This window comes from Cervus elaphus, chromosome 5 (genome assembly GCF_910594005.1).
Source record: "Cervus elaphus chromosome 5, mCerEla1.1, whole genome shotgun sequence".
Taxonomy (NCBI): Eukaryota; Metazoa; Chordata; class Mammalia; order Artiodactyla; family Cervidae; genus Cervus; species Cervus elaphus.
In genome coordinates, this window is record NC_057819.1 from 20621354 (window position 1) to 20648633 (window position 27280).

At 42.5% G+C, this 27280-nt stretch overlaps 1 protein-coding gene and 1 pseudogene across 2 annotated transcripts in view; both read left to right on the forward strand.

The window, feature by feature from the left end:
* DNAH10 (dynein axonemal heavy chain 10) overlaps window positions 1-27280 on the forward strand; it is a 164138-nt gene that overhangs the window by 25841 nt on the left and 111017 nt on the right. The window contains exons 8-23 of one of the 2 annotated variants that reach the window (XM_043902040.1): window positions 214-444; window positions 2677-2867; window positions 4484-4682; window positions 6774-6968; window positions 7739-7909; window positions 10417-10593; window positions 11703-11828; window positions 13541-13713; window positions 14769-14920; window positions 17622-17786; window positions 18381-18588; window positions 18749-18905; window positions 22151-22627; window positions 22795-22953; window positions 26744-26860; window positions 26944-27046. In XM_043902040.1, the coding sequence (XP_043757975.1) occupies window positions 214-444; window positions 2677-2867; window positions 4484-4682; window positions 6774-6968; window positions 7739-7909; window positions 10417-10593; window positions 11703-11828; window positions 13541-13713; window positions 14769-14920; window positions 17622-17786; window positions 18381-18588; window positions 18749-18905; window positions 22151-22627; window positions 22795-22953; window positions 26744-26860; window positions 26944-27046 (3001 nt within the window). The remainder of the gene's footprint in view (window positions 1-213; window positions 445-2676; window positions 2868-4483; window positions 4683-6773; window positions 6969-7738; window positions 7910-10416; window positions 10594-11702; window positions 11829-13540; window positions 13714-14768; window positions 14921-17621; window positions 17787-18380; window positions 18589-18748; window positions 18906-22150; window positions 22628-22794; window positions 22954-26743; window positions 26861-26943; window positions 27047-27280) is intronic. The other variant, XM_043902041.1, reaches the window with a different exon arrangement.
* On the forward strand, window positions 23448-24089 carry LOC122693983 (annotated as a pseudogene).

Genomic DNA, 27280 nt, shown 5'->3' on the forward strand with positions numbered 1-27280 from the left:
TGTCCAGAGAAGGATGGAGTGTCTAGCGTTCCCAACTGGAGTCCTGAGATTCCCTCTAATTGGACCATCCTAGGTCAGGTGTCCGCCCCTGAAGTCCTTGCATGGATTAGTTCCTAACTATAGAGCCTTTGGGAAGAGGGGCATGGATGCTGGAGGAGCAACCGCAGTGTCCATTCCCCACTAATGATGATGATGTTTGTGTGCTCATTGCAGGGTAACGGTCCTCTGGCTGAAATTGAATTCTGGCGGGAAAGAAATGCCACCCTAAGTGCTCTGCATGAACAAACAAAGCTTCCAATAGTCAGAAAAGTCTTGGATGTGATCAAGGAATCAGATTCGTTGCTTGTGGCCAACTTGCAGCCTGTCTTAACTGAATTGTTCAAGTTCCACATGGAGGCCTCAGATAACGTGAGGTTTCTTTCCACAGTGGAACGTCATTTCAAGGTAGGCTGGGTGCACTGCACTGTGGAAAGTCAGCCACATGGATTTAACTTCTGTTTGTTTATTCAGCATTTTAAAAAATTGCAGTAAAATATCTATAACATGATATTTATTATTGGAACCACTCATAAGAGTAAGTTCGATAACATTCAATACATACCCAGTGCTGGGTACCCATCATCACCTCACCTCCTATATGCAAAACTTTTTCACTGTCCCCAACATAAACTCAACATCCCTTAAGCCACAACTCTGATTTCCCCCTAGCCCCTGGTAACCTCTATTCTAATTTCCGACTCTATGAATTTGCCTGTTCTAGGAATTTCATAGAAATGGAACCATACCCTATTTGTCCTTCTGTGTATGGTTTATTTCACTCAACACAATGTTTTATTTCCTTCCCTTTTTTTTTGTATTTGACTGCACTGGGTCTTAGTTGCAGAATGTGGGATCTAGTTTCTTGATCAGGGATTGAACCCGGGTCCCCTATATTGGGAGCTTGGAGTCTTAGCCACTGGACCACCAGTGAAGTCCCAACATAATGTTTTCACGAGTCATCCATGATACAATATATGTTCGAATCTCATTCCTTTTTAAGGCTCAATAGCTTTCCACTGTATACACCACATTTTGCTTATCCATTCTTCTGTTGATGGGCTTTTGGTTTGTTTCCCACCTTTTGGCTATTGTGAATAATGCTGCTGTGAATCTGGGTGTACAGATATTTGTTTGAGTCTCAGCTTTCAATATGTTTGAGCATATACCCAGGAGTAGAATTGTTGGGTCATATGATACTTCTGTGTTTCTAAGAAAACATTTCTTTATTTATGGCTGTGTTGGGTCTTAGTTGCAGGACACAGGAGGGGTCTTCACTGTGGCTCTTTGGCTCCCTAGTTAAGGTGCAGTGGCTAAGTTGCCCCAGGGCATGTGGGATCTTACTTCCCTGACCAGGAATGGAACCCATGTCCCCTGCATTGAAAGGCAGATTCTTAACCACTGGACCACTAGGAAAGTCCCAATATTTCTATATTTAACTGTCCATGAACATTTTATATTTAACTCTTTTCCACAGTGAGTGCACCATTTTATTACATTCCCACCACAAGTGTAATCTCCTTTTTCATGATTCCTCTCCCCTCTGATTTATCATGCACACAGTACAGTATTCCAAGGCCAGGAGTCATTATTATACAGGCCTACCTATTTCAAACTTCTTTTGTTTGTTAAACACTTTCTTCCATGATAAGAACTTTTTTTTTTTTTAATTAAGAAGACAGTCCTACACTATTGGTGGGAATGTAAGCTGGTGCAGCCACTGTGGAAAATAGTATAGAGGTTCCTCAGAAAACCAAAAATAGAATTACCATAGGATCCAGCTATCTCACTCCTGGGCATATAGCCAGACAAGACTCTAATTCAAAAAGATACATGCACCCCTTTGTTTGTAGCAGCTCTGTGTATCATAGCCAAGACAGATGAATGGATAAAGATGTCAATCAACAGATGAATGGATAAAGATGTCCTCAACAGTTGAATGGATAAAGATGTCCATCAACAGATGAATGGATAAAGATGCGTTACCTATACAATGAAATATTACTTAGCCATAAAAAGGATGAAATAATGCCATTTGCAACAAAATGGATGCAACTAGAGATTATCACACTAAGTGAAGTCAGTCAGAAAGACAAAGGCAAATACCATTTATATCACTTACATGTGGAATCCAAAATATGACACAAATAAACCCATCTATGGAACAGAAACAAGAATCAGGGACATAGAGAATAGACTGTGGTTGCCAAGAGGGAGGAGGGTGGGAGAAGGTAGGAGTGGGAGGTTGGGGTTAGCAGATGCAAACTGCTATATATGCTATAGATTGGAGAAACAACAAGGTCCTACCATATTGTACAGGGAATAATATTCAATATCCTGTGATCAGCCATCATGGAAGAGAATATGAAAAAGAATGTAAAATTTTTTTTAAAACTTGAGAGACCTGCAACAGGAGCATATTGTTTTTTCCCCAAAAGTAATAAAATCCAGAAATACATTTAATAATTGGGTTGGCCAAAAAGTTCATTTGAGTATTTCTGTACCATCTTAAAATATCTTTTAAATTAAAAAAAAAATGAAACTTCCTGTAAACAAGAGAAACTTGTTCTCTTACACCGTTCGCCCTGAGACTGAGCCAGCTTGCCTTGCTCTTTTGTTTGTACCCACCTCTCCTTTTAGAACATAACACATGGATCTAGCTTTCATGTTGTCTTGGAAACAATCCCCTCCATGATGAGTGCCCTGAGGATGGTGTGGATCATCTCCCGCCACTACAACAAAGACGAGAGGATGATTCCGCTCATGGAGCGCATTGCCTGGGAGATTGCCGAGAGAGTCTGCAAAGTGGTGAATCTGCGGACTTTGTTCAAGTAAGAACTGGCGGTGCTATGTGTTACTTAAGCTCTTAAACAGCTTTGTGTGTGTGCTAAGTACTTCAGTTGTGTCTCATTCTTTGCGACCCCATGGGCTGTAGCCCGCCAGGCTCCTCTGTCTATGGAATTCTCCAGGCGAGAATACTGGAGTGGGTTGCCAAGCCCTCCTCCAGGGGATCTTCCCAACCCAGGGATCAAACCCCCATCTATTTATGTCTCCAGGAGTGGCAGGAGGGTTCTTTGCCACTAGCACCACCTGGGAAGCCCTAAACAGCTTTATCAAAACATAATTCATAGACTGTACAAATCACCCTTTTAAAACATACAATTGAATGCTTTTAGTACAAAGTTGGTGAAAAAGTTTGTTCAGGTTTTTCCAGCAGATGCAATGATCTTTTTGGCCAGCCCAATAGATTCAGAGTTGTGCATCCATAGTCGTCAGTGATTTTGGAAAGTTTCCTTCATCCCAGAAAGAAACCCTGGGTTCTTTAGCTGCCTGTCCCCCTCCCCACTCCCTTCCTAACCCTGGGCAACCACTGATCTACTTTCTGTGGATCTGCTTCTTCTGAACATTCATGCAAATAGAGTCAGACAACTTGTGGTCTTTTATGACTGGCTCCTCCCACTCAGCATTGTGTTTTCATGGTGTAGCCTGTATCAGTGCTTCATTTCTTTTTATGGCCAAATAATACTCCACTTGTGTGGATTAATCAGGACCATCTTCCTTAATTAGGGGCTTCCCTGATGGCTCAGACAGTAAAGAATCTGCTTGCAGTGCAGGAGACCTGGGTTCAATCCCTGGGTTGGGAAGATCCCCTGGAGGAAGAAATGGCAATCCACTGCAGTATTCTTGCCTGGAGAATCCCATGGACAGAGGAGCCTGGCGGATACAGTCCATGGGGTCACAAATTATCCTTGGAGAGACCGAGGCACATGGTCTGAGGGAACCTCACACCTGGAACATGGAGGATCCCCTCAGGTGGAACAGACTCTGAGGATCAAATCTGGAAGGGGACACTAATCTTTTTTTTTTTTTTTTAACTCTCTCTTTTATTTTGGCTGAGCTGTATGCAGGATCTTAGTTCCCTGACCAGGGATTGAACCTGTGCCCCCTGCAGAAGTGCAGAGTCCTAACCAGCAGACGGCCAGAGAATTCTCTCTCTCTCTTTTTTACTTTCTTAAAAAATAATCTATATAAGTGAAATAGGTACCAAAATCTTAGTACTATCATTTTGCTCCATATTACAGCCCCATCCCCCCTCCCCCCATGGATCCAAGACCACCAGCTTCCCTTCAAGCTCAAACAGAAAACTTATCAGGTAAACCACAGCTTTGTCCATTGAGGGGCAGCTGTGGTGAAGGTCTACCTGGGCCGTGGCTTGGAATCCTGCCCACACCGCTGCAAATTGCTTTCCTGCAAATTTCTTGGCGGAACAATCTCTTGCCTGGGAAGCTGTTTGCGATGAGGCTATGTCATCAGAGAGGCTCAGCTCTTTGCTTAGGATTGTCCCCTTAGAACCTGCCCCTCCCCACCAGGGAGCAGCGTGGCTCCAACTCCCCGCCTCCCCGCAGCTCTGCCCTCCTGCCCATCACAGCATCTCTTTGCTTCCCAGAGAAAACCGAGCGAGCGCACAGCATAAGACCTTGGAGGCCAGGAACACCCTCAACATGTGGAAAAAGGCCTATTTCGACACCCGGGCCAAGATTGAGGCTTCGGGGAGAGAGGCTCGGTGGGAGTTTGATCGGAAACGGCTGTTCGAGAGAACGGATTACATGGCCACCATCTGCCAGGACCTCTATGACATCCTGCAGGTAGGGAGGCTGGGTCTTCAATGCATGTGAAGGCGTTCAGATCTGGGATTTGCTCCATGGAAGGCAGTTTGGCTTTTTGACGGTGGATCTCTCCGTGTCAGTTGGGAGCAGGGAGGCCGGGAGTGTCTAGCCAGGAGAGATGCCTGCAGAGCAAACAGAATGTTCCAGAATGTCCCAAAGCACACCTGACCTTTGCAGCTTTCCCTTCAGTGACATCCCCCTTCTCCCCTCCCCCTCTTCTTCTTTTTTTTTTTTTTCCCTCAGTGCTCAGCTTGTGGGATCTTATTTTCCAAACCAGGGGTTAAACCCTGGCTCTCGGCAGTGAAATCGCAGAGTCTTAACCTCTGGACTGCCAGGGACTTTCCTTGGTTTTCTTGTTTTAAACATCTGTTTTAGAAAATTGAAATGTAGTTGATGTACATTATATAGGTTACAGTTGTATGGTAGGATTCACAGTATTAAAGGTTATACTCCATTTATGATTATTACGAAATATTGGAAGCCAGCTCTGCTTCAAAGGGAGAAGGTGGCCTCTCTGAGATGTCACTGTCCTTGTTTACTCATCGCAGCTGCAACACGTTGACGGGTACTGACTCTGAGTCTCCCTGAACTCCTGCGTACCGTGGCTTCGCTGGGAGTCTCAGCTCATGGGCCTCACGTGCTGCCTCTCGATGGGGTGTCGTGGACAGCCCACAGCCAGCTTTTGCCTATCTGCTCACATGCGTGCATGATTGCCTCCCGCCTCCCCCAACTTGATTTACAAAACACAAGCTCAGAGATAAAGTGGTCGAGAATTTCAGGATGTTAATAGCAGAGACTTCAATCCAGCCCAGAGCCCTTTGGAGCCTGGGGCCCTGTGCGCCTGCCTGAGTCCCACACCTAAGAAGCCTGCCCTGTATGTACATCATCTCTGCCTCGTGGAGCTCACAGTCTAGTGGAAGAGAAAGAAGGTGGACATGCTAATCACACGGAGGGACTTCTCTGGTGGTCCAGTGGTTAAGACTTCGTGTTCCAATGCAAGGGGTGTAGGTTCCATCCCTGGTCGGGGAACTAAGATCCCACATGGTTCTCGGCCGAAAGAAACTAAAAACATAAAACAGAAGCAGTAATGTATGTAACAAATTCAATAAAGACTTTAAAAATGGTCTACCTCAAAAAATTCTCATGACAGAAAAAAATCACTCAGATCCATAGCTACAGCTGAGATGAGTGCAAAGAAAGGGGAATAGAGGGGGCTCTGGAAGTGTGTGTGTAGGGGCCTGAAAGTGAAGGTGTTAGTCACACAGTTGTGTCTGACTCTTTTTGACCACATGGACTGTAGCCCACCAGGCTCCTCTGTCCATGGAATTCTCCAGGCAAGAATACTGGAGTGGGTCGCTGTGCCCTTCTCCAGGGGATCTTCCCAACCCAGGGATTGAACCCAGGTCTCTCGCTTTGCAGGCAGATTCTTTACTGTTTGAGTTACCCATGTAGGGGGTCTACCCTGTTCTAAAGGGTCGGAAAAGATGAAGGCATATTTAATGATGAGTAGTAGGTACCTGGGCCTCCCAGGTGGCAGTAGTGATAAAAAACCTGCCTGTCCATGCAGGAGACGTAAGAGATGTGGGTTTGACCCCTGGGTAGGGAAGATCCCCTGGAGAAGGGAATGGCAACCCACTCCAGTATCCTTGCCTGGAGAATCCCGCGGACAGAGGAGCCTGGTGGGCTACAGTCCACGGGATCACAAAGAGTCAGACATGACTGAAGTGACTTAACACACACGCACACACAGTAGGCACCTAGACATTTTACACTGTGTGTGCAAAAGCCCTGAGACAGAAAGGAACATGGATCTGAAAGAGGCCTGGGGGGACTATGAGGCAGCAGGGGACGAGCAGGATGGGAAGAGACAGAAAGAGGGGGTAGGGTCCTGAGCCTGCAAAGTTTGAAAACTCTGTCAGGGCATCTGGGACTGGTCCTTTGTGCAGTGGGTAACCCAAGGGCTTAGACTGAGAGGAAGTTACCTGTGTGACACAATCCATTTATTAATAACATGAGAAGCATCATGAGAAAACCAAATGGTCACCTCCCTCATTTTGTTTGATTGGACAGGTCGTGGAGGAATTCTACAACATATTTGGTCCAGAGCTGAAAGCAGTGACTGGGGATCCCAAGCGCATTGATGATGTCCTGTGCAGGGTGGATGGCCTGGTCACCCCCATGGAAAACCTGACCTTTGACCCTTTTAGCATCAAGTGCTCCCAGTACTGGAAATACGTGATGGACGACTTCAAGATCGAAGTCCTGGCAAGTAACACATCCTTTGATTTGACCTTGGAAGTGGATACTGTGATTCTGTTGGGTTATTTAGTTATGTTTAGGGTTTTTTCCCCCCCAAATCATAAAAAGGGATCCCTGCTTTTTTAGTGAAAAATGAAAACAGTGCAGAAGAGCATAAGGTGAAAATGAACATTTCTCAATGTCCTCTGTCCCCACTCCTACTCCCCAGGCAGAATGAGTTTACCTGAAGTATCTTTGCTGTTGTGTCCTCTCCCATTTCTTTGTCTATATGAGTTAGTATTTTATTTTATTTTATTTTTTATCAGTTAGTATTTTAAAAATTTCCTTTTCCATCATTTTGACTAGTGGAAGGGAGAGAGCAGAAAACTGATGCAGCAGGTGGTCTGCTATTTTTATTTGGACCCCAGCTTCCGCTAAGGGAAGTCCTGGTGGCTCAGATAGTAAAGAATCCTGCAATACAGGAGGCCAAGATTCAATTTCTGGGTCGGGAAGATCCTCAGGAGAAGGGAATGGCAACCCACTTTAGTATTCTTGTCTGAAGAATTCCATGAACAGAGGAGCCTGGTTGGTTACAGTCCCTGGCGTTGCAAAGAGTTGTACCTACCTGTACTGTAGCTAACACAGTATAGCTTCCACTGAAGTACAATGGAAATCCTTCTCAAGGTACATATTTGGTTTGTTTTGCTTCTTTCTTGACATTTTGCTTTTTGTGGGATAATTACAGGGTCCTGAGGGTTTTTTTTTCTTGGCTTTGTTTGTTTGTTTGTTTTTGGCAGGTTATTGAAAAAGAAGCAAAAAATTTTATTGACGAATCTTTTAAGACACTTCGATCAGCTGAAGCAGCATTTGATATGCTTTTAAAATTTAAACATATTCGTTCACGGGAGGCCATTAATCGACAAATGATGATGAAATTTAATGATATCCTTGCGCAGTATTGTAAAGAGGTAACTGAAAAAAAATCTGTGGCTGTCGTAGCAGTGAAAATACACTTGGCAAAATGTAAGCAACTGGACCACACTGTTGTCTTTCTCATCTAAATTCAGAGAAACTGTGGAATTTTCCCAAAATAGCATGTTGTATAATCAAAACAGGTAACCAAAAGGAAGTGGGTTTGCTTATTTAGTGGAGAAATTCAGTAAGAACTTATGAAGTACAATATTATATGCCATCAATCTTATATGCCATTACATTGTGATGGGCCCTGAGTGAATTAGTCATAGTAATAATCATAGTAACAAGAGTGAAGTAGTGTGAAGGTCATGTGTGTGTTCATATACACATTCCTGTTGTAAGGATACTCATTATACATTGTACTCACCTAGATAATCCAGGATCATCTCTTTATTGTAAGGTCAGCTAATTGGCAACCTTAACTCCACCTGCTACCTAATTCCTCCTTATGATATAATGTATTCATAAATTCTGGAGATCAGGACCATTATTGGGGCAGATCTTATTTTGCCTCTGACACCTAATTATTCCCATGAGAGGGTGACATGCTTATTTTATTTTTTAATTTATTATTTTTATTGGAGTGTAATTGCTTTACAATGTTCTGTTAGTTTGCACTGTACAACAATGTAGATCACCATAGGTATGCATATTAATATATCCCTTGCCTCTTGATCCTTCCCACCCTTCTCCCATCCCACCCCTCTCGGTCATTGCAGAGCCCCAGACTGAGCTACCTACACTATACAGCAGCTTCCCACTAGCTGTCTATTTCATACATGGTGGAGGTCAGTGCTACTCCCCTAATTCATCCCACCCTCCGCTCTCCTTGCTGTGCTCACATGACCTCTACATCTGCGTCTCTATTCCTGCCCTGCAAACAGATGCATTCTGTACCCTTTTTCTAGATTCCATATATATGCATTAATATACGGTATCTGTTTTTCTCTTCCTAACTTACTTCATGTATGAGAGACTCTAGGTCCATCCACATGACTACAAATGACACAATTTCATTCCTTTTCATGGCTGAGTAATATTCCACTGTATATATATGTACCACAACTTCATTATGCATTCATCCGTTGATGGCTATTTAGGTTGCTTCCATGTCCTGACTGTTGTAAACAGCACTGCAATGAATGTTGGGGTACATGTGTCTTTTTGAATTATGGTTGCAAAATTTATTTTAAAGTGTAAGCCCAGGCCATATCACAAAGAGTTAGACTGAGTGACTTTACTTTCACTTTTCACTTTCATGCATTGGAGAAGGAAATGGCAACCCACTCCAGTGTTCTTGCCTGGAGAACCCCAGGGATGGCGGAGCCTGGTGGGCTGCCGTCTATGGGGTCGCACAGAGTCAGACACGACTGAAGTGACTTAGCGGCAGCAGCAGGCCATATGATTCAGCAGTTCCATTTTGTGCATATACACAGATAATGGAAAGCAGAGTCTCGAAGAGATATTTGAACATTGATGCTCATAGCAGCACTATCCACAACTACCAAAAGCTGGAAATAACCCAAGGGTCCACTGATAGATGAGTGGATAAACAAAGTGCGTTATATCTGCACATGGAAGATTATTAAGCTTTAAAAAGGAAGGAAATTCTGCCATATGCTATTAATACAACATGAATGAAACTTGAGGGCTTTGTGTTAATTAAAATAAGCCAGTCATAAAAAGACAAATACTCTATGAGTCTATTTACATGAGGTACTTGGAGTAGTCAGAGTCATAAAGACAAAGTAGAAAGGTGGTTCCTAGGAGCTGGGGGAGAGGGAAATGGGGAGTTACTGTGTTTCATGGGTACCCAGAGTTTCAACTTTTCAAGATGAAAGAAGTTCTGGAGATGGATGGTGATGATGGATGCACAACAGCATTTTGTTGTTGTTCAGTCGCTAAGTTGTATCAGCATGAATGTACTTAATTCCACTGAAATCACACTGAAAAATGGTTAAGATGGTGAATTTTGTCATGCATATTGTACCACATTTAGAAAAATATTACACGATAAACAGTTATAAAACCTCAGTGGCATGTACTACACACACACACACACACACACACACGATGCAGGAGGCCTGGCCACCTGTCATGTCTAGAACAGATTTCAGAATTTCCACGGGGAATTCCCTGGTGATCTGGTGGTTAAGATTCTGTACTTTCACTGCCGAGGGCCTGGGTTTGATTCCTGGCTGGGGAACTAATATCCCACAAGCCACATGGCAAGGCCAAAAAATGGTCCCCCAAATGATTGTACACAGTCTGTAAGTACAAGGCAGTCTGGATCATCCCATATGTTAAACCAAACAAAAAATTCCTGCAGAGAATAAGAAAAAGCAGTAGAGACTAAGTAGTAAAAGCACTATTCTGTACCTTTAAGTATTTCTTGACATTCCATGTTCATTTCTTTAAAGATACAAACCTCAAGTTCAATCTTGTCTTGGCCCGCACGCTGATACTGCTTGCTTATGGAATTTGTCTGATTGCTTTGCAGATTGACATAGTTAACAAAATCTTTGTTCAGAACCTCGACAACCCCCCGTTGTATAAGAACCATCCCCCGGTAGCAGGTGCCATCTACTGGGAACGGTCTCTGTTCTTCCGGATTAAGCACACCATCCTCAGATTTCAAGAAGTAGAGGAGATCCTGGACAGTGATGGAGGAAGAGAAGTACGTTATGTCTGCTGCAACGGTCCCGTTTTGAGTTTCACGTTTTAAAAATTATTCATTTATTCAGGCTGCTCTGAGTCTTGAGTGAGTGCTGCGTGTGGGCTTTCTCTAGTTGTGGCGAGCGGGGGCTGCTCTTTAGTTGCGGTGCACAGATTTATTGCGGTGGTGTCTCTTGTTGCGGAACACGGGCTCCAGGGCATGCAGGCTTCAGTAGCTGTGGTGTGCAGGCTCAGTAGTTGTGGCTTAGTTGCCCCCAAGGCATGTGAGATCTTAGTTCCCTGTCCAGGGATCAAACCCATGTGCCCTGCATTGGAAGGTGGACTCTTAACCACTGGACCACCAGGGAAGTCCTGTATTTCACGGTTTAATTGTAGATGGGTAGCCTTGAGCGTGCCCAGGTGGCACCTTCAATCCAGGTGACCCCTGAGCACGAACTGGCTGTGCAGAGTTGCCTGCATGAGAAGCAGTTCAATTTCAAATCCATGCCTGCAACTCAGACAGTCTTTCCCGTGGTCCCTGGGGACCACATCTCCGTATGTATGACATGTCATATATCTATGACAGCTTCCAGGTGACAAGCACATGACTTCCCCCTGCTCTTGATCTTCAGCCTCTCCAGAGGGTGACCACGCTCTTTTTGATAATACTGTCCCTCCTCTTCATGCATTTTTGTCTGTTATATCAAAAGGGCTGGGAAACCTTTTCTTTAACCATCCAAAGAATAAGTATTTTAGGCATTTGTGGGTCAAACGGCCCCTGTTGCAACTATTCATCTCTGCCTTTCTAGAAAGAAAGTGGTAGATAACATGTGAATGAACAGGTGTATTCCAATAAAACTTCATTCATGGATGCTGAAATTTGAATTTCATATGGTCTTCGCAAGTCATGAATCACTGTCATTCTTTTTGAGCTCCCAGCCATGGGCTGAGGTTTGTGAGTCTTACTAATCAGCCTAGATTTTAAGCCATACCATGGCAGGCAAATCATCCAAATTTGTGCAAATCTGCCTGCTTCCTCTTGCATAAAGTGTTAAGTGATTTTTTTTTCAGGAGAGAGAGAAAATTGTTATTTTCAAGGACAAAGTGACATTTGCCTGACTTCTCTGATAGGTCAAACAAAAATATTTGGAACTGGGTAGGATGATGAAAGACTATGAAGATAGAAAGTATGAGCAGTGGAGAGAGACGACAGAACTGATCCTGCCAACTCTCATGAAGAAGAGTCTGCTTACTAAGGTGCATCTTTTCAGATCTGAAGCAGTGTTCTTACCTGGAGAATCCCATGGACAGAGAAGCCTGGTGGGCTACAGTCCATGGGGTCGTGAAGAGTTAGACGTGACTGAGCACTGACATGTGTGCACACACACACACACACACGAACACACGCACCCCAGACTATGGTGGCCGTGTAAGATGATGGTAACTCCCATTTCCTTGAGGTCTGATGTGTTCACTCTCACGAAGTTGAGAGGTATTTCCAAAATCAAAGGCAAAGAAGGGCAGAGGTGGCAGGGGTTGATCAGGGAGAAGAACAGAGGCAGGAAGGGAAAACATGGAGGTAGCAAAATGTCATGGTCAGGGAACAGGTGGGGATCAGGCAACCCTTCTGACTCCTTGGCTTAATTCTGGGCTTCAGGGACCCAATTTGTAAAATGACCTGGATCAGATGACCATGAACATGCAAAATATTAGTTGAACCATGTATGAAACAGGTTCAAACTGCTGATGGTTGATTATTTTTAACTTACAGGAAAGTGTCACTTTGATAGCAACCAGGGTTCTTGGCCTTCCCCAATCAATAGAAATTGACTAGAGGCCAGATAAGCAATTCAAAGCAAGGCTTTATTGGGGGCCCCTGCTGCAGCAATGGGGAGTCAGAAGTAACACGTTCCCTTGCTTGTTCACTCCCCTAGTATCGGATGCTGAGCTTGTTCATTATATGGGGTGAGGGTAGGGGTGTGTCCAGGGGGGTCTGGCCAGAGGGGTGGCTTAAGTAATTTGCCCATCCCTTTGGTGGTGTTGAGTTCAGGGACCTTTTGCTCTGGACACCCTGTTTTTGCTATGGCTCTTCAGAAGTGGCAATAAGGATTTTTCAGTCTTTTTGTATCTCTTGTCTAGAATTTGCTCCAACTGCAAGTATATGCAGTTATTTTTTAGTCCCATGTAATTTCTTTGTATTTTGTTACTGGAGGAGAAGTGTGTCCAGGTGCAAGCATTGCAGCAAAGGGTCCCAGGTCCCAGCCTGTCTCAGTTTCACATGATTCATCCCCATCTTTAGCACGGGGCCCAGCATATAGCAAGTGCTCAACAAATTAAATATTAACAGTGGGGACGAAAAGACCTCGGCCTGGCAGTTTCAGGTCTTTGGTCTCCTAAGTTCCAAAGTAGGTACTAAAATGAGCGAAGAGGCCAGGTAGAGCTTATCAGGAACTGGATGGCTTGTGTCCTATTCAAAAGGGACAGCCACTCCCCAGCTTCAGTCTGTTCTTGTCATTTATCATCAGCTTTTCCAATTTTTTGAGGGAAGCCAGATTTTTGGATTTTTTCATGCAATTGCCCAATTTTCAAACATGAGTGCTAAATCAAGTTCTTTAAAAACTCTGTGCACCCAAGTTTGTCTTCTAGCTTAGTTCTGGTCAGCTCCCCGCTCTGTCAGGGCAGCAAAACCCCTCCACTGATTTTTTTTTTTTTGTTTTAGTTCTCCCACTTTATTGCCACCAGCCCATCTCCCTCCACCCTCGTGCACACATGCTCAGTCATATAATCCCAGGTCCCAGCCCGCCAGGCTCCTCTGTCCATGGACTTTTCCAGGCAAGAATACTGGAGTGGGTTGCCATTTCCTTCTCCTGATTTTTTTTTCAAATTCACATTTATAACTTGGGTTGTGTTGATCTGATTGCTTTGTGGACAGCCCTTCCCATGCTTATGAAACATCATCTCCCCCATAGACTTCTGCCGCTGGTGATGACGCCATAAATCCTGAAAGAGTGCCTGCTTTCTCAATCAACTTTTCACCTGTTCTCAGGGAGATTATTAATGAAACAAAGTACTTGGAACAGCTGGGCTTCCCTGTCCCCGAATTAGCAAGGAACATTGCTCTCCAGGAGGACAAATTTCTTAGGTAAAAGGATTCTTCTTTTAAATCAATGGTCAACACTTCTTATCTTGGGACCCCTTTACATTCTTTTAAATTATTGAGAACCACTCCCCTGCCCATGCCAAGGTTTTCATTTTTGTGGATTTTATAACTATCAATGTTTGTTGCATTAGAAATGAGAACTAAGAAATGTTTAAAATTTGTATTAATACATTTGTCTAAAATAGTAAAGATAAACTTATTTCATGTAAACTTAAATAGCACTTTTTTTTAAAAATTAATTTTCACTGGAGTATAGTTGATTTTGGGGCTTCCCTGGTGGCTCAGATTTTAAAGAATCTGCCTGCAATGCAGGAGACCTGGGTTTGATCCCTGGGTTGGGAAGACCCCCTGGAGAAGGGAATGGCAAACCCACTCCAGTATTCTTGCTGGAGAATTCCATGAACAGAGGAGCCTGGTGGGCTACAGTCCATGGGGTCGCCAAGAGTCAGACATGACTGAGTAACTTTCAATATCACTATAGTTGATTTATAATGTTGTGTTAATTTCTGCTATAGAGCGGAGTGAATCAGTTATACATGATTATACTATCAGTTACACATACATGCTTCCCAGGTGGCGCTAGTGGTAAAGAACCCACCTACCAATGAAGGTAGACGTAAGAGACATGGGTTCGATCCCTGGGTCGGGAAGATCCGCTGGAGGAGGGCTTGGCAACCCACTCCAGTATTCTTGCCTGGAGAATCCCATGGACAGAGGAGCCTGGCAGGCTGCAATCCATAGGGTCACAAAGGGTTGGACACAACTGAAGCAACTTAGCATTCACACATACATACATACTCTCTTTTTGAGATTATTTTCCTGTATAGGTCATTACAGGGTATTGAGTAGAGTTCCCTATAAATAACATTTTGAAATTAAGAAGTAACCAATATTTTCCACAAAGGAAAGTTATTGGGAAGAGTGACATTCTTTTAAATTTGTAGTCTGTCTTTGGTCTTTTGTAACGTATTGTAAGGTTATTAAGCTTTTTGTGAAATCCATTTTTCTAATGTCAGTGACTTTCCTGTAATGTCCAGGTACACGGATGGGATACAACGTATGTTGGATCATTATCACATGCTCACAGGAACGTTAAATGAGGCAGAGTCTCTTCTTCTTGATGACCATTCCCAGGAATTATTAAGAGTGTTTAGATCTGGATACAAGAGGTTGAACTGGAACTCACTAGGTAATAAATTCATCTATCTATTGCCTTTTAGACTTTGGGATGCAATCATTCTTTTAGATTGTCTTAGTCAAATTACAATTTTTGAATGTATGTGAAAGTGAAAGTCGTCAGTCATGTCTGATTCTTTGCGACCCCATGGACTATACAGTCCATGGAATCCTCCAGGCTAGAATACTGCAGTGGGTAGCCTTTCCCTTCTCCAGGGAATCTTCCCAACCCAGGGATTGAACCCTGGTCTCCCGCATTGCAGGCGGATTCTTTACCAGCTGAGCCACAAGGGAAGCTCGCATGTGCATAGATATGGTTAACAAGCCATGCTTTTAAAAAAATTTATTATTTTTATTTGATTACGTTGGGTCTTAATTGCAGCACGCAGGATCTCCTTTGCCTCATATAGGACCTTTTGTCGTGGCGCATGGACTCTCCGGTTTCGGCTTATTGGCTCAGTAGTTGTGGTTGGTGCCCTGGCTTCTCTAGTTGTGATGTGTGGGCTAAGTTGCTCCACAGCATGTGGGGATCTTAGTTCCTTGACCAGGGATCGAACCCATGTCCCCTGCATTGCAAGGCAGATTCCTAACCACTGGCTCACCAGGGAAGTCTGTAACAAATATGTTTTGAGCATGACGTGCGGGGTTTTGTGTATGAGTAGTCGCTCAGTCAGAGAAAGCAATGGCACCCCACCCCAGTACTCTTGCCTGGAAAATCCCATGGATGGAGGAGCCTGGTAGGCTGCAGTCCATGGGGTCGCTGGGAGTCGGACAGGACTGAGCGACTTCACTTTCACTTTTCACTTTCACGCATTGGAGAAGGAAATGGCAACCCACTCCAGTATTCTTGCCTGGAGAATCCCAGGGACGGGGGAGGCTGATGGGCTGCCGTCTATGGGGTCGCAGCAGTAGCAGCAATTGCTCAGTCGTGTCTGACTCTTTGCGACCCCATGGACTGTAGCCCACCAGGCTCCTCTGTCCATGGTGTTCTCCAGGCAAGAATATTGGAGTGGATTGCCATTTCCTTCTCCGGGGTTTTGTGTTGTGATTGTTTTTATTTGTTCTTTTTTTGAAGTTTTAAAATTACAGATTCTGTTTCATTAATAGTTATAGGACGGTTCAAGTGATTAATATCCTATTGGGTGAGTCGTGTAGTTTGTCCTTTTCAAATCAGTGGTCCATATCATCCAACTTGTCAGATTCAATGTGAGTTTTTCTTATTGTACCCTTATTATCTTTACAATACCTGTCTTTAGGGATCCCTCCTATTTAATTCTGGATACTGTTAATTTGTGTCTTCTCTCTTTTTCTTTTCAGTCCTGCTAGAGATTAGTTTTATTTTATTTTTATTTATTTATTTATTTATTACTTATTTTATTTATTAGCCCTTTGTTTCATTGATTTTTATCTGTTGTTTTCCTGTGTTCAATTTTATTAATTTCTGCTCATCTGTATTATTTCCTTCTGCTTGATTTGGAATTTATTTCACTCTTCTTTTTAAAGGTTCTTGAGGTGGGAACTTTAATTGATTTGATATTTTTCCTCTTTTCTAATGTATGCATTTGGTACTATTTCCCTTTTAGCACTGCTTTAGTTATGCCCCACAGATTTTGATAGTTGTATTTTAATTTTTATTCAATTCAATGTATTTTTAAAACTTCCTTTATGTATTCCTCCTCGACCCATGGATTATTTAGAAGTGTATTATTTAGTTTCTAAGTGTTTGGAGATTTCCCTGTTATCTTCCTGTCGCTGATTTGTAATTTGAGTCCATTGGAGAACATACTGAGTATAATTTCAGTTCTTTTAAATCTGTTGAGGTTTGTTTTATGGCTCAGGGGATAGCCTATTTTAGTTGGCTGTCTCTCCCCCTTTCAGAGTCTTATGCTTGTTTTATGGATAATGTTCATGGTCTTAGCTGTATTTAGCAGGAAGAATAAGGAAAAGTACATTCTTCTTCCTTTACTTTTAAAAAAATAAACAAGGCATTTTTGCTTTTCTTTTTTTTTTTTCTTGCTTTTACTCTTTTCCCCTTCCTCCTACTTCTCTTCTTTTGCTCCAAATCTTCTTTTTCTTTGTCATTTCCTTTTCTCCTCTTTCTCCTCTTCCTTTGTACAGAGAATATGTGTGTTTGGACCATGGACTCCAGAGCAAAACCCCTGGGTTAAATATCTAGTTTCCACCCACGTGACTCACCCTCTCAGGGGCTCTGCTTCCTCATCTGTAAAATGGGCATAATCTTTGTATCCTATTCATAGGTTGTTGTAAACATCACAGGCTTAGGCTGTTGCCCGATTAATCATAAATTCTTAATTCAGGTTTACTATGCATGTTCTTGCTGTTTACTTTTCTAAGCAACAGGCCAGAGGAGACTGTTGGCAAAGTGGCATGGGGCGGAGGGTTTAGGTTGCCGTGGCAATGAGAGGACAAGAGGGTTGGACTTCTTTATCCTCATGGTACTTCAGATACAATTATGCTAAAATGTGAACAGAAGAAATGTATTGTTTGGTTGATTCTGAGCACCAGCTCTTTGTTCCAGTCACCAGGGACCCAGTGGATTTTTGTCACTTCAAAGACCCAAGGGGATGGAAGGAGCAGGGTCCTTCCTGTGAAGGGATGTGGTATTAACATTACAGTTGTTGGTGGGAGGGATGTGGAAAGGAAGCGTTGAAAGCCAAGTATCTTTCTTTTGTTCTTTCTCTTTCTCTCCAAAGGTATTGCTGACTACATAACTCGGTGCAAACAGGCCATTGGGAAATTTGAGTCCCTTGTCCACCAGATTCATAAGAATGCAGAAGACATTTCTTCCAGACTTACTTTAATAGAGTCCATAAATCTCTTTAAATATCCAGCACCTAAAAGTGAGGATGAACTCCCAGGTAGATCTGGCTTCTTTTTTTCTCTTGATTATGGGAGGAAAAGTCTCTTGGTCATGATTGTGCACACACACACATACACACATTTTATTCCACAAATGGAATAAAACCATGCCTCACGATCTCAGGCAGTTACTTGAAAAGATAATGGGTAATTCTTACTCTTTGTCATGGTTTATGTATTGCTTAGTTTTATAGATTCCTGAGTCTGTGAAGATTAATGGTTCTTTTGTCAATAACTCTGTAACAGTAAGGTGAACTGTGTTTTTATGGATTCACATTAACTTATTCAAACGGTATTTTAAACGTTCTTGGACTTAGTCAACAAGGAATTCAGGACTAGTCAACAAGCAGTTCAAGGCAAGCAAGATTGCCCAAAGACATAGCATGCACAATCAGCATTCAATCCCATGTTGTCGTGTATTTTTTGCTGTGGATATGTTTTGCTTTGGATGGTGTTGACTTGTTTTCTGCTTTTGGTCAAGATTAGAGGCTACTTTCGTATTTGCGAGACATACAGCTCATGTTTGCGTTGCTTTTTGAGTAATGTCCTTTTCCGTGTCCATGAAGAGCTTTAACAGATGTCTTCGGCCGCAGGCGTCAAGGAGTTCTTTGAGCACATTGAACGAGAAAGGGCCAAAGATGTGGACCACATGGTCAGGTGGTATCTTGCCATTGGGCCTCTGCTGACCAAAGTTGAGGGGCTGGTCATCCATACCAACACAGGCAAGGCCCCCAGGCTGGCCTCCTACTATGAATACTGGGAAAATAGAATCTACGAGGTCCTGACAAAACTCATCCTGAAGTGAGTTAATCTTCGTATTACATGTTGTAAAGACAGTGTGTGTGTGTGTGGGGGGGGGGCGGGGGGGGGAATTCCTTGGCAGTCCAGTGGTTAGGACTCTGTGCTGGCGAATCTATTTCACTCTGCTGAGTCCTGAGTCTGTTTTATTAACCCCTCTTAGGAATCTGCAGTCTTTTAATTCTTTAGTCCTTGGAAACGTCCCTTTGTTCCAAACGGAAACCATCTTGACGGCGCCAGAGATCATCCTGCATCCCAATGCAAATGAGATTGACAAGATGTGTGTCCACTGTGTCCGAAACTGTGTGGAGATGACCAAGGTGAGGGCGGAAGTGTGTGTTATTTCCTGGGTGGTCCCTGGTTGCAGAGAGTTAAGCCCACCAGCTGTGGACAGCATGTGACCCAGAGTTACCGAACCTAGGTCTGACTGCTTGATTTTCAAGATCTAAAGAGGCCAGGTTGGTGAAAAGCAAAGTTTGTTTTATTTTGGGTGCTGGTAATGGGGATGAGGAGTGAGTGGTGGAGGGTGGACGCCTGTCCAAAGGCCTAACCCCCTCCCCACTGACAACCAGTGGACAAGAGCTTTTATGGACAGAGGGAGGGGGCTACATGCAGAAACAGCACAGTCAGCTCTGACAGTCGTTTTGAAATTGTCATCGGTGGTCTGGCTAGTGTCATCTTGATTGTTTTAAGTATAGTTAATCTTCAGTTCCATGGTCAGTTTGCTCCCATTTCCTTGAGGACAGTCCTCAGAATTGTGGCAGCTCATGTCACGGTTACAGTCTGGTCATCATGCTGTTAACTTCTTCCACCTGGTGGGGGTTTCAGTATCTCTAAGACAGCTCACAAAATTGTTCAGTCACACAGTCGTGTCCAACTCTTTGTGACCTTGTGGACTGCAGCTCGCCAGGCTTCCCTGTCCTTCACTATCTTCTGGAGTTTGCTCAGACTCATGTCCGTTGAGTTGATGATGCCATCCAACCATCTCATTCTCTGTCACCCCTTTCTCCTTCTGCCTTCAATCTTTCCCAGCATCGGAGGCTTTTCCAATGAGTCGGCTGTTTCCATCAGGTGGCCAAAGTATTGACGCTTCAGCTTCAGCATCCAGTGAGTACTCAAGGGTTGATTTCCTTTAGGATTGACTAGTTTGATCTCCTTGCAGTCTGAGGGACTCTCAAGAGTCTTCTCCAGCACCACAGTTTAAAAGCATCAATTCTTTGATGCTCAGCCTTCGTTATGGTCCAACTCTCACATCTGTACATGGCTACTGGAAAAACCAGTTTTTACCAACTGGACCTTTTTTGGCAAAGTGATGTCTTTGCTTTTTAATACTCTGTCTAGGTTTGCATCTTTTAATTTCATGGCTGCAGTGATTTTGGAGCCCAAGAAAAGAAAATTTGTCACTGCTTCTACTTTTCCCCCATCTATTTGCCATGAAGTGATGGGACCAGATGCCATGATCTTAGTTTTCTGAATGTTGAGTTTCAAGCCAGCTTTGTCACTCTCCTCTTTCACCTTCATCAAGAGGCTCTTTAGTTCCTCTTTGCTTTTTATCACTAGAGAGGTATTGTCTGCATAACTGAGGTTGTTGATATTTCTCCCAGCAATCTTGATTCCAGCTTGTGATTCACCCAGTCCAACGTTTCACATGATGTACTCTGCATATACATTAAATAAGCAGGGGGACGGTATATAGCCTTGACATACTCCTTTCCCAATTTTGAACCAATACGGTTCTAATTGTTGCTTCTTGACCCGCATACTGGTTTCTTAGAAGACAAGTAAGGTGATCTGGTACTCTCATCTCTTTAAGAATTTTCCACAGTTTGTTGTGATCTGCAGAGTCAAAGGCTTTAGTGGTCAATGAAGCAGAGGTGGGTGTTTTTCTGAAATTCCCTTGGTTTATGATCCAACGAATGTTGGCAATTTGGTCTCTGGTTCCTCTGCCTTTTCTAAACCCACCTTGTATATCTGGAACTTCTCGGTTCACTTACTACTGAAGCCTAGCTTGAAGGATTTTGAGCATAACCTTACTAGCATGTGAAATGAGCGCAGTTGTACAGTTCAGTCAGTTCAGTTCAATTGCTCAGTTGTGTTTGACTCTTTGCGACCCCATGGACTGCAGCACGCCAGGCATCCCTGTCCATAACCAATCCCCCAAGCTTGCTCAAACTCATGTCCATCGAGTGAGTGATGCCATCCAACCATCTCATCCTTTATTGTCCCCTTCTCCCCCTGCCTTCAATCTTTCCCAGCATCAGGTCTTTCCCAATGAGTCAGTTCTTCACATCAGGTGGCCAAAGTATTGGAGTTTCAGGTTTAGCTTCAGTCCTTCCAATGAATATTCAGGACTGATTTCCTTTAGGATTGACTGGTTGGATCTCCTTGCAGACCAAGGGACTCTCAAGAGTCTTCTCCAACACCACAGTTCAAAAGCATCAATTCTTTGGTGCTCAGCTTTCTTCATGGTCCAACTCTCACATCCATACATGACTACTGGAAAAACCACAGCTTTGACTAGACGGACCTTTGTTGGCAAAGTGATGTCTCTGCTTTTTAATATGCTATCTAAGTTGGTCATAGCTTTTCTTCCAAGGAGCAAGTATCTTTTCTTGCTTCATGGCTACAGTCACCATTTGCGGTGATTATGGAGCCCCCCAAAATAAAATCTCTCACTGTATCCGTTGTTTCCCCATCTATTTGCCATGAAGTGTTGGAACTGGATGCCATGATCTTAGTTTTCTGAATGTTGAATTTTAAGCCTGCTTTTTCACTCTCTTTCACTTTCATCAAGAGGCCCTTTAGTTCTTCTTTGCCTTCTGCCATAAGGGTGGTGTCATCTGCGTATCTGGGGTTATTGATATTCCTCTGGGCAATATAGATTCCAGCTTGTACTTCATCCAGCCTGACATTTTGGATGATGTATTCTGCATATAAGTTAAATAAGCAGGGTGACAATATACAGCCTTGATGTACTCCTTTCCCAATTTGGAACCAGTCTGTTGTTCCATGTCCAGTTCTAACTGTTGCTTCTTTGGACACTTTCTCACCTGGGAGGCTCATCTTCCGGTGTCATATCATTTTAACTGTTCATACTGTCCATGGTTCCTTACTAGCAAGACTTATTGCTGAATGTGATATGTACTGTTTGGTGTGCTGTGCTGAGTCACTCAGTCATGTCTAACTCTTTTCAACAGCATGGATTGTAGCCCGCCAGGCTCCTTTGTCCATGGTGATTCTCCAGGCAAGAATACTTGAGTGGGTTGCCATGCCCTCCTCCAGGGGATCTTCCCAACCCAGGGATCAAATGCAGGTCTCCCACATTGTGGGCAGATTCTTTACCAGCTGAGCCACGAGGGAAGCCCATGAATACTGGAGTGGGTAGCCTATCCCTTCTCCAGGGGATCTTCCCTACCTAGGAATCAAACTGGAGTCTCCTGAATTGCAGTCAGATTCTTTACCAGCTGAGCTACCAGAGAAGGCTATGACATGTACAAAGGGAGCAAAATAGATACTAAAGGACTGTCTTTTCCCCCTCGCCCCACCCTGATTCTTATTTTGTCAGCATTTTGTTCGCTGGATGAAAGGCAGCTGCATAGAATGCCCCCCACAGAAGGGAGAGGAGGAAGAACTTGTTACCATCAGCTTTTACAATGATATCTCTCAGAACCCTCAAATAATTGAGCAGGCTGTTATGATCCCCCAAAACGTCCACAGGATTCTGGTTAATCTTATGAAGTACCTGCAGAAATGGAAGCGCTACCGACCTCTCTGGAAACTGGACAAAGCCATTGTGATGGAGAAATTTGCTGCTAAGAAGCCTCCCTGTGTTTTGTACGATGAGAAGTTGCAGTTCTATGCCAGGATCGCCTCTGAAGTGATGCACCACGTCTTGATCAAGGATGAGCATTGCATCCGCCTTCAGCTCGGACCCCTGGCTAACACCGTGCAGGAAAACGCCAAGTCCTGGGTGGTTTCACTCGGAAGACTCCTCAATGACTCAGCCAGAGAGGAACTCAATAACCTGCACGAGGAGATGGAGGTAGTGGATCCCAGGTCTTCTCTGAAAATCCAGTGCACTGTCTATTGTGGGACAGAGCCCCAGGGTTTCTCTAAAACTGCTTTCACTTCAAGGAAGTCAGGGCTTCGTTTGTCACTGTATTTTTCCCCCTATGCTTATTTAGTGTCCCTTTGAACTTTCTTTTATAGTCCCTGAGCAAAAACCTGAAGAAGAGCCCCAGTACCCTTGAGGATCTCAAGTTTGTGCTTGCAACCATTGCAGAAATCCGAAGTAAATCTTTAGTCATGGAACTCAGATACCGGGACGTGCAGGAGAGGTACCGCACCATGGCGATGTATGGGCTCTTTGTAAGTGAACCCTTTTCTTTATTTCTTTCCCTTTTTCTTTATTCACTTTTCTCTTTATTTGTTTATTTTTTGGCTATGCTGGGTCTTCACTGCTGCAAGGGCTTTTCCTAGTGGTGGCAAGCAGGGGCTACTCTCTAGTTGCGGTGCTTGAGATTCTCATTGAGGTGGCTTCTCTTGTTGCAGAGCACAGGTTCTAGGGCTTGTGGGCTTCAATTGCTGTGGCATGTGGGCTCAGCAGCTGTGGCTCCCAGGCTCACTAGTTGTGGCGCGTGGGCTTAGTTGCCCCGTGGCATGTGGGATCTTCCCAGACCAGGGATCGAACTGTTGTCGCTGGCATTGGCAGGTGGATTCTTTACCACTGAGTCACTGAAGGAAGCCCCGAAGCCCCTTTCTTTTTTCTTGATGTTAATTTTCTTTAATAAATAAAGGGCTGTTGCAAAAATGAAAAAAAGTGGAGGAGAGAGATAAGATAATAAGAGAAACTGGTAGGAGCTTGAGGCGCGCAGGGCCGGAGACGCCGCAGACCCAGGACCCAGAGCAGCTCAGAGGCGGTGAATAATAGCTCTTCAAGTCTGCAATAAAAAATGGCCTCCAATAAAACTACATTGCAAAAAATGGGAAAGAAACAAAATGGATAGAGTGAAAAAGTTGAAGAGGCAGAACCTGAAGAATTTGTAGTAGAAAAAGTACTAGACCGCTGTGTAGTGAACAGGAAGGTGGAATATTTCCTGAAGTGGAAGGGATTTACAGATGCAGATAATACTTGGGAACCTGAAGAAAATTTAGATTGTCCAGAGTTAATTGAAGCGTTTCTTAATTCTCAAAAAGCTGGTAAAGAAAAAGATGGAGCAAAAAGAAAATCTTTGTCTGACAGTGAATCTGATGATAGCAAATCAAAGAAGAAAAGAGATGCTGCTGATAAACCAAGAGGTTTTGCCAGAGGTCTTGATCCAGAGCGAATAATTGGTGCCACAGACAGCAGTGGGGAATTAATGTTCCTCATGAAATGGAAAGATTCCGATGAGGCGGACTTGGTACTGGCAAAAGAGGCAAATATGAAGTGTCCTCAAATTGTAATTGCTTTTTATGAAGAGAGACTAACTTGGCATTCTTGTCCAGAAGATGAGGCTCAATAACTGTTTGCATTGCCTTTATATATATATATATATGTATATATATATATATATATATAAAATGTGGGTCTTGGCTTTCTGATTTATTAGTGTGAAGAAATAACTACATTCTAATGAAAATCAGGTTTGATATGTTTGTTTTGAATATTGGGGAAGTTACATTGGGTTTTTTTGTTTTTTTTTCCATCTGTAGCACTGGTTACTTTGAACAAATAAAAGCTTTCTGTAGTTGCTTCCTTCAGTAGGAAAGAATTTGATACCATGGTATATTATTTCCTCAGCATTAGAGAACAGTTTTTCTAAATGTTCGAGGAAATCTCCATAGTCATTACTCAATCAGAATTTAGCATTTAACTCATATATGCCTGAGGACCATTCTAAGTTTTTTGTATGTGTATACCTAAAAGACATATGTAAATGGTTGGGAGTTAATTTTTTGTTGTGGTTTTTGTTTTGGTAAATATATTTAAACAACAGCCTTTCATAACAATGGATAAGCCCATGTTCTGGAATTATATCATTTTGAGCAATATAAGAAATAACTTCAACTTAGATTGAAAATTTAAGTCTTAACCTTTCAAATTAAATAATTTTGTAATTAATTAGACAAGTTAAGCAGTTTAAATTGGGTAATTTTTTAAAGCATCCCTATCAGAATCTGCATCCATATCTGCATATAAATGCAGTTTTATATGCAGAAACCCTGGAAGGAAAATTTTTATCACCATCAACAACCTTCCCGACCAAATGAAAAAAGTAGAAAAATTCTGGTATGTTTTAATATAGCAAAGCAAAACTTAGTTAAACGGACACTTGATGGTTCTTTTTGGTGAACCATTGTTTTACAAGAAATTGAAGTCTTTGTGCTATATTTAGGAAAGGTTGTGATACATGGGATGTCTCAGATTTGTTCATGGAAACCTAATCAGATAGTTTTAAAATATTGGCAGTTTACGATCTATAGGAATAAATGAGTGAACAAACTTTTCTAATCTATGCTTGACCTGCATGTTTTTTCAGACTTGACTCCAATCCATTCCTTGCATGAAGGCTCAGTTTTCTCAGTATTTTGGGTTACTAGTTCAGCAGAAGCCAAGAAAAACAATAACTTTGTAGTAATCAGAATGTTATTCAACTGTATATTGTTTACTTTATTGTAAATACTGGTGAACAGTGGTCAATAAATAGTTTTATATTCCTTTAAAAAAAAAAGAGAGAGAGAAACTGGTAGAAGATGATAGTTCAGTTGTCTTTACGTTTGTTAAACACGGGTTTCAAAGACTTTCAGAAAGCCCATGGATGAGTTTGAGGGTTGAGGGTTTCAATCTCCTTGAAATCATATGTGAAATTTTGCATGCCACACATCACATGATACACAAAAAGGAGTCCACTGGAAAAACAAAGCAGAAGGGAGAAACAAATAGCTGTTATAAGCCAGCATTTGCATACAACCTCTATTTCAACATTTACATCACTTGAGTGCTTTCATCACCCAACTGCACCTTGGCCTTGCCTGCAAGCTAGAGATTCTCTCATCAGAAAATGCACAGTGGGGACTTCCCTGGTGGTCCAGTGGTTAAGAATCTGCCTTTCAATGCAGGGGACACAGATTGGATCCTTGGTCAGGAAACTAAGATCCCACATGCCCTGGGGCAACTAAGCCCATGCCCCAGAACAACTGAGGCTGGACACAGCAAGGAAGATCCCCCATGCCTCAACCAAGACCAAATGCAGTCAAAAATAAACAAATGAGTTAAAAAAAAAAAGAAAATGCACAGTAGTGGTGATCACTTTGTAATGTATAGAAATAATGAATCCCTATGGTGTGCACCTGAAACTAACATAATATTGTAGGTCAATTATACTTCAATAAAAAATAATAAAAACAAAAAGAGGAAATTTTTCCTTAAAAACTATCTGTTTATCCTGAGATACAGTTTATAAAAAAAGGGTAGGTTAAATCCTTGATTTTTGACCTGTATTTACATGTTTTCAGAATAATAATTTGGTTCCCTAGCACGCTCCAAAGGAAAGAGAAAATTGCAGAGTGTGCAAAATTTATGTTTTTATAATTAAAGTCAAAATTTTCAATTATGTTTTTTGTTCTCTTTATTAAGTAAAATCATTTAAGATTCTGTATCTTAGAGCTCCATTATTATCTGCTTATATTTTCTGTGTGTCTCTTGATTTCCTCCAAGTCATTCATATCCTTATCATCCTATTATTTCTGATTGAGTTCTAGACATCTTTTATGAAAAGTTGTAAAGAGAATCAGAGGCCTCACATGATGCTATGTTTCATCAGAGGAGATTTATTTTTGCTTCTGACAGCACAGCTGGGTGTGTTAATGGGTCGAGATAACCTTATTCAAATCAGATGAAGTTGATTTGAAGCTCAGTTTTACTTTATGAATGACTTATCTCTCCAGGTTATCTCTCTCTCTACCTACCTATGTTATCTATCTCTTTTAAAAATTACATTCTTCTGATTTTTATTTGGATTATAAATATCTAATTTGTATAATTCAACCAACATCTGTTCAAATGACCTATTCTACTATTACCCAGATGCAGAAATCAGGACAGTAGTTTTGACCAGAAATTTCAGCTCCAAGCCTGCTTGTCATTTATTGTTTGTTCTTTTTTTTTTTTTTAAAGCCTTCTGATGCAGAGAAAGAACTGGTTGACAAGATTGAGAGCATGTGGTCAAACCTTTTCAATGATTCATTGAATGTGGAGCATGCTCTGGGAGGAATAAAGAGAATGTTCACAGAGGTACCTTTAAATGCTTCAACTTCTGGATAAAGATGTTGAAAAATACCCAGTGGGCTCAACTAACACAACCCTGCTTTTCTCAGATTACTCGAGGTGAAATACTAAACTACAGACAGCAGATGGAGGATTTTGCAAAACGGTTTTATCTTGAAGGCCCTGGTTCTGTAGGTGAAGATCTTGATAGAGGTAAGGATATCCACATTAGTCTTACTGAGGCATTTGAAGACATTCTGCTTAAGAATTTTATGGGAAGATTGGATGGAGTGGTGGTTTGTAAGCTTGCCTGTACACTGGGTTCCTCTGGGAATCTCTAAAGATCACTGCTCCCTGGGGACCAGGTTCACATAGTCTGATTCCACTGATCTCAAGGGTGGTTTAGACATCAAGGTTTAAAAAATTTTTTAATTTATATATTATTAT